The following is a 14,173-nucleotide window of genomic DNA, read 5'->3' as shown; positions in this document are numbered from 1 at the left end:
CATTTGTCATTGTATTTTCTTTAAAATATTTATATTAATTAATACTTAATTTGCAATATGGGGTGCTTCTTATTTAAAAATGAAACTTTTTAATCCGGTTAGTAATACATTTAACAATTTAAGAAATGTTTACAAGATTTAATATAAACAGTAGAATGCTTGAAAATAATCTTGCGCTCGCGCTTATTATTTTCATTGTGTTACAATGAGATTTCAATACAACAGTATTTTTCTTCTAACACTTTTTTTTTTTTTTTTTCTTTTTTTTTCATATTTTTCTTTTTCTTTTTTTTTTCTTTTTTTTTTATTTTTTTTTTTTTTCTTTTCTTCTCTTCAGCAATTAATTATGACTAAAATCTAATAAAATAATCTTGTTTTTCCTAAATTTTATAGAAAAGTAGACTTTGTTGACCTGCTTTGTTTGATGCATTACATAGTGTATTTCAAATACCATACCCTTGATAAGCGGCTGCAGGAGGTGCGTACACACTTTGTGGAGGTGTAGCGTATACATTTTGAGGTGCATAACCAGGTGCCATCATACCAGGTCCTGCAGTTAGCATCAATTGGGGCTCCGCTAAAAATATGATGAAATCATTAATAATCATCATCAAAATATTATAATAATGATATCAGACATTACTCGGGCCTTTTTCTATACATTTTTATAAATATGATTCCATAATACTTACGCATGATCATAGGTTTATGTTCCTGATGATCAGTTTCTTCAATTCGACGACTTTCTGCCTCTTCTAACTTATCGACCTATATAAGCACGTTATTAAATGATAAATTATCAGATTTTTGACAAAATAAGAAAGAAAGAAAGAAAAGAAAAAAAAAAGAAAAAGAAAAACATTAATATATTGTAATAAAATTTATAAATTTACCTTTACCTTAGTAATATATTCACGTGCTACTTGAATAAGATATGGCATAGCAAAAGATAATATACGATGTCTCCACGCTAATTCTAAGATAACATCTGGATGAAGCAAATCGTAACAATGGAATAAACATGCTGCGAAACAGTCTTTTGAACCTCTTTCCAAAAACCATTCTAATAATGCCTCAGCAACTTCTGCATCTCGAGATTCTGCAGCGTACTCCATAGCATCCCTATAAACACACAAAAAAAAAAAAAAACATGATTAAAAATTTATATAGAAGAGATATAAGTATCCTTGAGAGAAAAAAAGGAAAGATTTATCTTTAATTTGTTGCAGCAAATAAAAAGCGTAGCGGTGTGAGTTTATATTTAAATTTTTTTTTTTTTTTTAATCTAATTTTTTATCTAACGCGCATTGTACTTACCTGAATAATCTATCTTTTTTACAAAGCTCTACGGATTGCTTCCATCGATTATTTCCTTTGTATAAATATGCAGCAATTCTTCTGAACTCAATTAATTCATGCTTTTCCAATTGTTGTGCTAACGCAATATTATCAAAATTATCAAACGCGTCTATCGACGTTCTCAGGCCCTGATAATCTTCTTCGTCTATGAGCAAGCCATTTAAAGCCTCGTTAATTGCTTTATTATTAAGTGCTTGAACCGATCTCAAATAAGGTTTCACTAATTGCAAATGTCCAGTCCTTGTGAAATATGCAACTGCTCTTGTGTGATCCATTCGTGGTGCGAGTACAAGCAGTATATCATTTAGCAGCAGTGGTTTATACTCAACATAAAATTGTATAGCTTTATAATATAGTTCAACATTTGCCACTTTAGTAATTACATCTTTGAAGTGTCCCTCGCGCCAAGCTTCAGTAGGATGCTGCATCATTGCTAACACCGCATTATCATATTCTTCATATTTATCATATAAAAATACAAGCTCTGCCCATAAATGTGCTTGTTCGGCTGCACGAAGAACCTAAAACAATTAAAAAAAGAAAGAAAAAAAAAATATTGTCATCGGTATATCAATAATAATATATATAATTTCTTTGTATAGATAAACTTTTAATACCTTTGGTATATTAACACGCGACCAAAATAGTTCAAGATGTTCTCTCATTCTTTGAGGTTTGTATTTACTATACAATATAGCTAATTCCGTAAACATTCCCATGTGTGCTCTTTCTAATCCTAAGGCAGCTTCCAAAAGATTAATCAATTCTTCAAAATGTCCCCTGTCTTGATAATAATTGATCAAATCTTCCAGCTCATCGGCATGTACAACAATGTGTAAACCGCACATTTGTGCTAATCTAAATTCTCCACTGTCTACGCAAGCAAAACAAACTTCTTTCCAAGTACGCGTGGAGTTAGCCTTACGAGCACTATCCACGGCTCCTTGAAATTCTTTCAAATGAACTAATGTTATAGCTAATCGAGCAAAATTTGATACATTGTTATACAAAAGTTTTGCCGCTTCATACATTTTATCTTCGAAGCATCGATCACCAATCTATAAAAAAAAAAAAAAAAAAAAAAAGAAAAATTAAATCACAATAAACAATAATAACAATTAAATATATTCATGAATGAATATAATACCTTTTGTATATCGGCATGATTAGGCCCAGAAATAAATTCTTCCAAATCGGCAAGTCTGTTGGTACGAGCGTATGCATAAATCAATTCACTTTCTATGAATGATTCGCGTGCTTTTTTACGTGCCATTTGTAAATAGCGAACCAAATCTTCCCAATGGGAAGTACGATGAGCAGTTTCTACTACATCGACGTATGCCGATGGATCGTCAGCTTTAATGAAACTATCAATAGCCTCTTTGACTAAACCCTGTTGTAATTGTGCTCTAGCTAATTGCGACCATACAGCTGGTTCGTTACATCTGTAATTATAAAAATTGAAATTAATTATTTTTTAAAAGGAATAATTATCATTAATTGTGTAATATCATTTGTAAATTTTATACCTCTCGGCAAATTCATATGCCCTATCGAGATTGTTTACTTGTTCAATAAGAACTTGTATAGCCGATGTATTAACATCAAATTTCTTGAAGATCGCAAATGCTTCTTCGTAAAGTTCATTATTAATAGCGATATTGGCAATGTCAGGCGCATCATAATTATCTAAACGATTGATATATTCCATAACGCGTGTGCGATCAGCCTTTATTGCTGTCAAAATCAAGAGATTCTGTAAATTACGATGATCACTAAATACACTGCTATCGAGTACTATTTTTTCGAGAAGTTCTATTAACTCATTTGGCAAATCAGCCGTCATGAATGCTTTTACAGTTACTGATATATCTTCAGGATCTTGGGTCTCTGATAATGCTGTTTGAACGATCTATAGAAAGAAAAAAGAAAAAGAAAAAAAAAAAAAACAAGAATAATATCGTTAAGAAAATGTTTCTACGTGTATATAAATATACGTTATAGTTAATTTTACCAACCTGATCGATCAATGGTCTCTTATATGGATTACCCTCTAATAAAACTTCAGCCCAAAGATCAGGATCTCTACGTCTTACTAAATATCTTGCTTCACTTTTGAAAAGACTATTTTCATTACAAACGCTTATTAATTCTCTATCACATTGACCGCGTTCATAAGCGATACAAGCTAAATGTGGATCACGTTTTTCACAATATTTCCCAACTACTCTGCTGTCGTAGAACTGATTTTCTCTAAAATATAAATTAAATAATAGTGAGTACATTCGTTTGTCTCTTTCTTTTTTTTTTTTTTTTTTTTTTTTTCCTGAGACAAATTATTCCTTCTCCATATTGTTAAATAATTATCACATTTTTATTGTATTATAACTTACTTGAGGAATCTCTCAGGATTATTGTTACTGTCAATATAAATCTTTGCCAATGCATTATGAGTAGCAGGTTCTACACATCCTTCATGAACACGAGATTCTAACCACGGTAATAATAATTTCAGTCGATTTCGTTTTTCCACTTCTTCTACGAGTTCATCGGTAGAAAATTGTCCTCGTACGACAAGAATTAAATTTTTAATAATATCTTCTGAACAATCAACGTCTAACAAACCACCTACTACAACAGGTAAACGTGATGGATTTACCTGAAATCAAACATTTGTAATTGTATGTTCATTGTTCAATACGACATATAAAAAAAAAAATAAAAAAAAAACAAATTCGAATTATTTTGAAATAATAACTTACTTTTTGAACATATATTTCTATGTATTTTTGTAAATTGTTCCGATATAGATATAAGACTAGGTCATGCACAAAGTCAAATCGATCGCACACGATGATTAAGGGTAACTGATCTGGTAACTTAGCTTCTTTCAAAAAGTTTTTAACACGTTCAGGACTATAACAATTACTTTCCCTACATATACGTTCAACTTCTTTAATTTGATTTGTCTTGCATGCTGCCTGTATGTATTTGAAATGTACTTCTTGATCTTGACTGAAATTCACAATTGATCCCAAGAAGTAAAACAAGCCTTCGTAAGATTTGAAACTCTCGAACAAGTCTGTAAATATATTCATATATAAATATATACAGGATGCATATAATGATATAATTAAATAATTTTTTTGTTTTTATTTCAAAAATGAAAAAAAAATTAATTCACGCGTAAATTTTTTTATATATATCTATATATACCTATTAGTGCTTTAGTCGTCAATTGTTCATGATATTTCGTTGCAATTTGAATGCAAATTTGCAAATTTTGTCTTATGTTCGCCGTTAACATAGCTTTTAAGCATTCAAGAGAATCTTCTACGGACAATGTACCAAAGAATCCTACAAGCCAATCGGGTGATAATAAATGTGTATGAACAACCGCTCTCTTGATATCATATAAATCCGTGTAATGTTCCAAAGCACGTTGTAATAGACCAGCTTTTTCACATAATTGTGCAACATGCGCTCTATCATAGTGAGTAAACATTTGATTGCCTAAAATTGCATCGGCTACTTGCGGAGCAGACATTAGATTCATTTCCAGGAGGCGTGTTTGTAAAGCTCCTTCGCTTGGTCGATTATTTTTAAGTGCATCTAATAAAAATGCTGTACATTGCTGAACCATATTTTGCTCCATAAATATATCTACAATCTACAAAAATTTTCAAATAAGATAAATAAAGAAATAATTAATAAAATGTTAATTAAATATCAATAAAATTTCATTGTGAATGGTAATAATAATTTTTAAAATAATACAATCGCAAAACTTACTTGATTAATATCAGCTAAGGGCTCTGCATCTTGAACCAACATTTGTGCAAATGCTACGCCTTGGTCAGGATTAATTCTCATAAGATTTCTTAAAAGAAATATATAATCTGGAGTATAAGAAACCTTTTTAGCGTATAGAACGATCTTTTGAAATTGACCAGTCTCAGCGAAACACTGTATAACTTTGTTGGGTACATTAGCCCTTAAGTAAACACTTAAAGCAAGAGTGGGATCAGCTTGTTTCACTAAATCTCCCAATTCTTCGCTGCATTCAAGTTTATCTTCCTTTAACCATTTTTCAAGAAGTTGTTTACGACCTTGTACCAATACAGGTCTACATAATTCTAATGATTCATATTTGTTCAATTGTCCTTGATCAAGCAGAATTCCAAAATATTGAAGCAGTGGAGAAGTTTGACCCTGTGTAGCAGGAACCTGTAAAATGAATTTTTATGTCTCACTTAAGAAAAATAAATTCTTTAAAAGTTCAAGTTAATTTGAAGAAAATTAAACAATAAGTAGACTAAAACGTTTCTATGTATATTCACCTGCTGAAATCGTTGAATTGTGGCTGGAGTTCTTAAAATTCCCTTTGGAGCATTAGCGGCAACTTTAGCAGCTTCCGCGTATTGCCCATTTTGAAATAGCATATTAAATTTCCTTACAAATAAATCTTCGGCTCCAGACAAATTATTCCTTACTGCCATCCTCAAAGCCAATTCAGGATTTTGTAAGACTCCATTGATATATGGAATGATATTCTCTTCGTCCACGGATACAGATAAAACTTGACCCTTTCGATTTACACCGATTATACCACCAGAAGCTTCATGAGGCGCAGTAACAAAAATTGTTTCTCCCGAAATTCGATTCATAAATATACAGATTGCTGATTCAATATCATACATATGTATATAGCCATATTTTGTGATTAAATATATGACATCATATTTAGAGCTAACTTGCATGGCAACAGGAAAATCATTTCCCGCTTCTGGTGGAAAAAATACATCTACGGCCTTTTTGGGAAATGGCTGATTTCCAGAGGGAGGTTGCCCTACTTCTATAATATGTAGTTTTGCACCTTGAACTGTTCTAACGGCAAAACAAAATAAGTTACTAGGTTCTGGATTTCCTTCCATCTTAAATTGAGCAAAAGCAGCCGCATGTCCCTCAATAGGTTGAGAACATTTTCTATCTACAGAGTAAAGTTGCATTGCACCTACTACTCTGTTATGTTGGGCAGAAATACCAATTAATAATAACCATGTCTGTTTTGGATCTGTTCTATAATTAATTATTTGACATCCATTTAAAGATGAATGACGATCAAACATCTTAGTGGGTGTTGAATCTCCTTCCATCGACCAATGATAAACTGCACTCTCAGTTATTAATGCTAATGTATTTATAGATATCCACTTCCAAAAAACTACATCTTCTGTCATAGTATGGGCTTTCATCTTTGATTTCATTTCAATATTAAATATTTGAAATGTTTTCACAGCTAATTCAAATAGAAAAAAAAAAAAAAATGAATATTAATGACAGAATGTATGGAATGTCAATGTATAAATTATATATTTTGTCATTAATTGAAGTTTTTCATTTTTTTTTTCTTTCATTTTTCTTTTCCTTTTCCTTTTTTTTTTTTTTCCAGATAACAAAATTTGGAGTTTTACCTTTGAGTGCAATAACTTTACTTGCAGGATTCATGATAACAGAATCAGCCGAAATAGGTCTTCTAGTAGGATTCGTAGAATCATTCATATCGATAATGACTACCTGGGAAGTATCACCCACTTTTTCTCTAACACAAATAAATTTATCCGATTCCATGGTGAGCGTGTTGAAGCTGGCATTGCTCGCATTAATTCCAACAGCAGTAAGCTACAAAAATGATACATTATAACGAAATGAACAACAATCTATTATCAGATATATAAAATGTTCCGAAAGAAAATTTCTATGATATAATTTGTAGTGATAATCAATAAATGACGAAACCACAAATTAAAAGAGTATTTTTAAAGTAAGAAGTATTTCAGAATCAAATTAATATTGCAACCATTAAAACAATATAATATCCTTATATAATTTCAAAGATGAGAGTCACACTTTGAAAGATAGAAAAAAAGAAAAGAAAAGAAAAGAAAAGGGATAAATGGAATAATAATTGAATTGAAAAGTGTAGATTAGGCGTTGAAAATTTTTCATTGGAGAAATTTGAAAGAAAAAAGAAAAAAAGAAAAAGGGATAAAAAGGAAAAAGACAGGGGGGGGGGGAAAGAAAAAGAAGAATGAATGAAAGAAAGAAAACGTAATTTTCAACGACAACGGAAGGAGGAAGGGGCGTACGTGTCGAGTAGACGTGGCCCTTGTCTCTCTTTCATCGCGTACTATTAGCAATAATCGATCTATTCTTTCGAACTTTGATTCCTGTTGGAATAACCTGTCTCGATGATAAAATAAAATCATAATACATCGATTTCGTCGACGTTATTAGAAAAAAATATTTTTTTGCGTCGTCTAATACAACGATAAGTTCTATGTATATAATATATAATAGAAAGATCAAAGAGTATATAACGATATACCTGTCAAAGTAACGTCATTTCAAATGCTCTTTTCGAAACTTCCGTTCTAATCGTTAAAATGCATTCGATATAAGTCGCCAATAAATTTATCTGTCCTTCTATCGTAGATATCGGAATAGAAAAAGGAGATAGAAATAAAATGGCAAGGATAAATCAATGGATCTGTATTAACGTATTATTTGATAATATAAAGAAGCATACGTTGTGAAATGAGAATTGAAAGAAAAAATAATAAAGAGAGAGAGAGAGAGAGAGAACGAGAGAGAACGAGAGAGAGAAAGAGAGAGAACGAGAGAGAGAGAGAGAGAGAGAGAGAGAGAAGAAACGGGTCACTTACCTGAAGATGTTCCTGAAACCTTATGGGTAGTAGCTGCGTCATTTTTTATAATTACTTCTCAACAAATTTTTACCTGGAAAGTTAATTTTTCTTTCTGTCTTTCTTTCTTACTTTCCTTCCTTCCTTCTTTCCTTTTTCTTTTTTCTTTATTATTTCTTTCTTTTTTTCTCTTTTATTTTTTTTCCCCTTATTTTTTATTAATATCGCCGCGAATATATCACGTTAGGATTATCCGACGGCCGATCAAACGTTTTTTTTTTGTCTATTTACAATCGTTCCCGGCTTTTATCGTGCGCTTTTTATTCTCGAAAAACCTTAGATTAACCATCAGAGCGCAGAAAACCAACTGACGCAAAGCGAATGCCGTCACTACTCGCCGCTGACACCCATCATGGCCGCTAAAGGCCGCCCCCTAACCAGAAATAGTTCCCCAAAAGCGGAAGTTTTTACTTACACTCACTTTATTACGATTTAAACAAGGAATTGTATATATATTTGATAGAAAAAAAAAATAATCTATATGCAGGCGAGATATCTTTTTCAATAGAGAAGATATAATACCATACGGTATTAGGACTGTTACCGAATTTAAATGTTCAATCGTCTAGCGTACTAGCGCAAGAATACAAGCTATCGGATTCTGTTCCGTGCTTCGAACGCCACCCCCTTCCTTTCTTCAGACCGTTACCCTCTCTCTCTTTCTCTCTTTCCCTCTTGCCCCACTTCATTCCTCTTTATCATTCCCACTCCACTACGTTTCTCTTTCTCGCACTATCACTCTCTGTCTCTCTCTCTCTCTATCTCACTCTCTCACACTTCGTGCCGCCATCTTCATTTCTCCTTACGTGTAAGAGAGATAGCAAGACATGATGCATGTGCTGCTCTCTTATCGAACATTAATATTTCTTTTATAAAATTCAACCTTATTTCTCTTACTATTAACGAAACGCAAAAAAATTGGAGTAGCTTTATATATATATATATATATTCGTATATAATTTAATCTTTAATTATACCTCGTCGAATAGCTTCCGAGATAATTTAAAATTTTTGTATTAATTGAGGTTATCTTTCATTACTTTCTTTTCTTGACTAAGTTATCTCTATAATTCTTTTAAAATTTTTGATGTTTCATATTCGATCCAATAGAATTAATAACGAAAATAAATCTATATCGTTAATTTTGTAAGGGATATAAAAATAATTAAAGATTTAGCAAATTAAAAACTGCTTTTATTCTACAGCAGTAGATCACGATACAAATGATATTTTGTACAATTTCATTATTCTCCTGCTGAAGAGAATCTGTTTTTTCATTTCTTATTCTGTTTAATCAAACAGACCAAAGCCCATGTCATCGTCGTCAGATTCAGATTCTTCTTTAGCTGGTTTCTTCTCTTCTGTTATAATGGAAATGTAAGTGTTAGTAGGGAACATTAACATGACTATTGAGAATATTATTTATTAATTGTAACTTTATGATCATACCTTTCTTTTCTTCAGCTGGTGCAGCAGCTGCACCTGGAGCGGCAGCGGCAGCCACTGGTGCAGCACCTCCAACTGGTAAAGCAGATAGTTTCTCACGACCTAAAATTAATTTATGATTTATAAAATCATGTTTATGTTTGATTCTTTATCGGTGATTCAAGTAAATCGTAGTATTCCAGTTTACCTTGCGCTATAACATCGTCAATAGACTTTCCATTTAATTCTGAAATAACTTTTTTCAATTTTTCCCCATCAGCTTCAATGCCGACTGAAGAAAGAACTTTTTCAATATCATTTTGGCTGGGAGATCCTTTCCCTCCCAAAACAGCCAAAAGATAAGCGGCCACGTAACGCATTCTAAAACAAATTTTCTTATCAATACATATATTCAATATCAAATAAAAATATTGAAATAAAGAATATAAATTTTCAGATACAAAAGTTACCATCACAGTAATCAGTCGAAAGATGGTGATTATTTAAATCATCATAAAATTTTACAATTTCAATAATTATTAGATTTATTTTCACGTATAAATCTTTTTTTTATTTTTTTTTCTAATACACTTTTACAAAATTTATATGTTTAATAAGCAAGAATACATATTATTGACCAGCAATTACAATTGTCATTAAATAATATTGTAATTACTTTTTTTTTTAATACTCAAGGTTACACATGTGCAACACAACACTTGAAAAAAAGTATCAAAATATATCTAGAACTAATTGCGTCAATCCTTGAAAATTATTTGATATTTATATTACATCATTTATAAATTAGATGTCGAAAATTATATTATTACAAATCAATACGGATTTCGATCTTACCTTTAAGTCTTACGACACGAAACGTCGAACACGCTCAAATGAAGTGATGTACAAATTGTGATACAAGCAACCCTTCACAGGGCAAGTGAAATAGGAAGTAGGTTTTCATACATACTGCAATTCACTATAAAATTTATTTCCGGTTCAGTGAAACATTTAATATATTCGACCAATCCCTGCAAAGAAAGTAACGAATATTAGCCAATCGGATTCAAGCGAGTTTCCAAAAATTGTTAATGCTGCCCTCTAGGTAGAAATACAGACAGCCAATGAGCAACCAGTTCAGGTATCTATAATTAGAATATAACAATAATGCACACATGTTTTAGTTACAAAGTTACAAAAATTTGTAATTACTACGAATTCTACAATTAATAACAAAAGATTTGATATATTAATTCAATATTACAATAAAAATGAATGCTTTACGTTCACTGACAAAAGCATTTGTTCTAAATAGAGGATGTAAAACTGTTCAATTAGAAAGTTAGTAAATAGTTACTTTGACATAGTATATTGTGATGTATTTTGTAATTTTTATTTATATTTATTAAAATTTGATTATTTTAGCTAGAAGATTTATAAAACGATGGGTTGCTCCAACACAAATGGAAATTACAAAAAGGAAAAAAAAGATTGGGACACAGATAGAACCTATTCGTAGTAATTTTCTGGAATGGAACAGAAATGCAGAACTTTATGCATTTAATGAAAGACTTAGCGAAAAATTTGATCCAGAATTATTAGAACAAGCATTGATTCATAAATCTTACGTTATTAAAGAAGAAGAAATGCAGAAGCAACAAGGAATATCAGATCCTAAACTTAATCTAAGGGATAATAGAGATCTTATACAAGATGGAAGAGATTTTGTTTCTAGAGTTGTACACAAATATTTACTTGAAAGTTTGCCTAATTTACCAGACGATGGTATTATGTACGTTTAATAATTTCTATATATTTTCATAATATTAATTCTTTTATGATCAGAATTAATATCCTAATAATGATTATATCTGATCCAAAAAAATATTAATTAAAATTTTTATTATATAGGAGTATTCACAGTTATCTCTTAAGCGAAGAATCATTGGCTAATTCATCTTTACACCTTGGAACAACAGATTTAATATTAACTGAAGTATGTATTTGTAAAATTGCCAGCTTTGTATTAGAATATCATTATATTTTAATTATTTCTTTTTTTTTCTTATTATTAATAATGAGATATAATTTTTAGGAATATCCTGTTTCGAGCAAAACATTAGCTGATACATTTCTTGCCCTTGTAGCAGCTCTTGTTCAAAGTGTTAATGCTAATCATGCTGCTATATTTGTTCGTGATTTTTTAATAACAATATTAGCAGAAAAAGAGCTCCCTAATATATGGTGTCCAAGTAATCCTCTACAAGAATTAAATGATATTCTTTTGAAAGAAGGCAGAGGACCTGCAGAACCAAGAATCATTGGAGAAACAGGAATAAATACTCTTTTGTCGTCGTATCGTATTGCGGTTTATTCGGATAAACAATGTTTAGGTATTGGTAAGTATATACGTTTTAAGATAATCCATACCTATTATGAAAAATATATTTTTAACCATGTGCTCATTATGTCAAGGATGTGGTGCAAATATTCAGGAGGCAAAGGAAGTGGCTGTAATTAATGCTTTATGCAAAATATATGGATTGTTAGATTCTAGTCGTCCTATAAAATTTGACAAAGTTATTGAGATGGATTAGCAATAGATGGTATGATACAAATTTTTAAAGTAATATAAAATAAGTAAAAAAATATATAAATAAATAAATAAATAAATAATAAATAATAAAAAAGGATATATATATATATTCTGAAGTACATGCAACTATTTACACTAAATTAAATTACAACTTTCTAACTTATTATTGCCCGAAACTGATTGGTCCGTTCTTGATTGGTTAGAGCCAATAAGAATTGAGGATTTAATAGCGACGCCATCTGTCATAAAAATCAACGATCACAACTTTTAAAAGGATCACAGTAAATCTAAGTTACGTGTAAACCATGATATATTACAAGAAGAGAAATGTGCAATTAACTCATTGTTCTTCTGCTGACTAATGAACGTTGCTCGCTCAGTTGAAAAACTTTGACGAAGTTTTTTTTTTATCGATAATGACGAGATCAAGATAGAAAAAGAATTTAAGTCGTCGTTTGCAACATTGACGATTACATCAAAAGTTGAAATAAGAGAGAAAGAGAGTATCGAAATATACACGGAATTATTATAAGAGTAAACAGAAAAGATGTATAATTCTACGAAATAATTTATTAAATTCGATCTAAAAAGAAACGTAAAAATTGGTGCGTAAAATAAAATCATTTTAAATATGTATTTAAAAACAAAAAAAAAGAAAAAAAATTCTTACAATTTAATCATGAAAATCGACGAGAGCAATAGCGTGACGTAGCGTGAATAATGGCTAACATATATATACACATACGTATATACATAACAAACATACTCTTGTGTTATTACTGGGATGGGCGCATGTACATACATATATGACATACTCATACATAAATACACATATTCTTACACGACATGTTTATATATATATATATTTAAGATTTACCAATGATATAAAACGTGATTCTTTCTTTTTCACGCGTTGAAATCAACTGAAGAATTGCAAGAAAACAAAATGGCGACGGTTACTTATACAAAATGATTTTCAACCAAAAATGTTCATTCAAATGTTTTTTCTTTTTTTTTCTTTTTTTTTTCTTTTTTTTTTTCTTTTTTTTTTCTTTTTTCATAAATATATTTTTTCTATAGACATATTATATATATATATATATATATATATATATATATATATATATAAAATTCTCTCTTGATAATTACTGTTAATAATACTGATGAGTAATAAACGAAGTTATTGATAAATATTAATACAGGAATATTTCCGTTATTCCAACTGGCGCAATGTATATTTTGATCGCTTCTATTCTTATACTTATATATATATATATATATACACATGTATATATATATATACATATATATATATACATATATATACACACTTAAGAAGTTGCATACGGTATACATAAGTTTTATACGTATCTACACACTGTAGATTGGTGACGTGTATTCTATAATAAATAGAAAAAGTTAGAAAGATAGAGCGAGAAAGGGAGAGAGATAAAAAGAGAAAGAAGGAGAATCATGAAATGTATTTAAAAATCAGTATAGTCTTTTCTGAAGTATTCAGATGGATGAATTCCATTCGTCTTTCTGAACGTGAAAATATTCCGTTCTTCGTGTCTTTTCTTTCGTGCTATGCAACGGAATATATATATATATATATATATATATATATATACACACAGATGCATAGGCATATTCCTATGACTACAATGCACACATACACGTGCGTACGCGCGCGCACACGCCAACATGTTTTCTTATAGTTAAATAAACGACGAATGCATACGAACAATGTTTAATGAGTATAAATTTACTTACAAATCAATATTCATAGATATATATACATATATATATATATATTTATTTATATATATAGGTATCGTTGCGTTAACATTACTACGGAAAAATAGTTTTCTTCTTTTTTTGTAATTTTTTTCTTTTTGCATTCTCTTTACCAGATTTAATCGTTTATCTAAACCATTCATATACATTATTAATATTATTAAGGCCCAAAAGTTTCTAGGAACCAAAAAGTTCCTATGTTTGTATAGTTTATAATTTGAAGAAAAAAAAA

The 14,173-nt window shown here is 30.3% G+C and overlaps 3 protein-coding genes and 1 non-coding gene across 7 annotated transcripts in view; 1 reads left to right on the top strand and 3 right to left on the bottom strand.

The window, feature by feature from the left end:
* Positions 1-302: 302 nt before the first annotated feature.
* Positions 303-8,722, bottom strand: Chc (clathrin heavy chain). Of its 2 annotated transcripts, none has more exons than XM_035869063.2 (15): positions 8,085-8,722; positions 6,834-7,041; positions 5,700-6,658; positions 5,152-5,586; positions 4,576-5,029; positions 4,122-4,441; positions 3,753-4,018; positions 3,378-3,612; positions 2,889-3,271; positions 2,507-2,804; positions 1,977-2,417; positions 1,318-1,880; positions 894-1,122; positions 693-768; positions 303-577 (listed from the first exon to the last, which is right to left on the bottom strand). In XM_035869063.2, the coding sequence occupies exons 1-15, from the start codon at positions 8,124-8,126 to the stop codon at positions 444-446; spliced, it is 5,043 nt and encodes a 1,680-aa protein (XP_035724956.1). In that variant the 5' UTR covers positions 8,127-8,722; the 3' UTR covers positions 303-443. The 2 variants fall into 2 exon arrangements, with proteins under 2 accessions (XP_035724956.1, XP_035724957.1); XM_035869064.2 differs by having other exon boundaries at positions 900-1,122; positions 8,085-8,721.
* A 573-nt stretch (positions 8,723-9,295) lies between these two features.
* On the bottom strand, positions 9,296-10,565 carry RpLP2 (ribosomal protein LP2). The gene is made up of 4 exons (XM_035868789.2): positions 10,404-10,565; positions 9,757-9,929; positions 9,573-9,671; positions 9,296-9,484 (listed from the first exon to the last, which is right to left on the bottom strand). The coding sequence occupies exons 2-4, from the start codon at positions 9,926-9,928 to the stop codon at positions 9,414-9,416; spliced, it is 342 nt and encodes a 113-aa protein (XP_035724682.1). The 5' UTR covers position 9,929; positions 10,404-10,565; the 3' UTR covers positions 9,296-9,413.
* On the bottom strand, positions 9,994-10,068 carry LOC118442902 (small nucleolar RNA Me28S-Am982). The gene has a single exon (XR_004838520.1). It is a non-coding gene; the product is annotated as a small nucleolar RNA Me28S-Am982 (small nucleolar RNA).
* Positions 10,566-10,699: 134 nt separating the features above from the next.
* The window catches only part of mRpL44 (mitochondrial ribosomal protein L44), a 28,494-nt gene continuing 25,020 nt past the window's right edge, over positions 10,700-14,173 (top strand). Inside the window, exons 1-6 of one of the 3 annotated variants that reach the window (XM_035868787.2) lie at positions 10,700-10,889; positions 10,974-11,340; positions 11,460-11,544; positions 11,644-11,947; positions 12,024-12,154; positions 12,348-13,129. In XM_035868787.2, the coding sequence (XP_035724680.2) occupies positions 10,820-10,889; positions 10,974-11,340; positions 11,460-11,544; positions 11,644-11,947; positions 12,024-12,145 (948 nt within the window). In that variant the 5' untranslated portion in view covers positions 10,700-10,819 and the 3' untranslated portion in view covers positions 12,146-12,154; positions 12,348-13,129. Of the gene's footprint in view, positions 10,890-10,973; positions 11,341-11,459; positions 11,545-11,643; positions 11,948-12,023; positions 13,131-14,173 lie in introns of those variants that run through there. The other 2 variants (XR_014983553.1, XM_085663926.1) reach the window with 2 other exon arrangements.

Source organism: Vespa mandarinia, chromosome 24 (assembly GCF_050613455.1).
Source record: "Vespa mandarinia isolate Hongniang chromosome 24, ASM5061345v1, whole genome shotgun sequence".
Taxonomy (NCBI): Eukaryota; Metazoa; Arthropoda; class Insecta; order Hymenoptera; family Vespidae; genus Vespa; species Vespa mandarinia.
Note: the sequence above shows the minus strand (reverse complement) of the source record. Positions and strands in the feature narration are given on the sequence as shown.

Bases quoted from the DNA above. Each gene is read 5' to 3' on its own strand.
- Chc (XM_035869063.2), bottom strand. From the start codon at position 8,126: ATGACGCAGCTACTACCCATAAGGTTTCAGGAACATCTTCAG. The intron at 3,272-3,377 runs GTTGGTAAAATT...TTCTTTCTATAG, and splicing joins AGAGACCATTGATCGATCAG to ATCGTTCAAACAGCATTATC. The intron at 1,123-1,317 runs GTAAGTACAATG...GTGTGTTTATAG, and splicing joins AAAAAAGATAGATTATTCAG to GGATGCTATGGAGTACGCTG.
- RpLP2 (XM_035868789.2), bottom strand. From the start codon at position 9,928: ATGCGTTACGTGGCCGCTTATCTTTTGGCTGTTTTGGGAGGGAAAGGA. The intron at 9,672-9,756 runs GTAAACTGGAAT...AATTAATTTTAG, and splicing joins TGACGATGTTATAGCGCAAG to GTCGTGAGAAACTATCTGCT. The intron at 9,485-9,572 runs GTATGATCATAA...CCATTATAACAG, and splicing joins ACCAGCTGAAGAAAAGAAAG to AAGAGAAGAAACCAGCTAAA.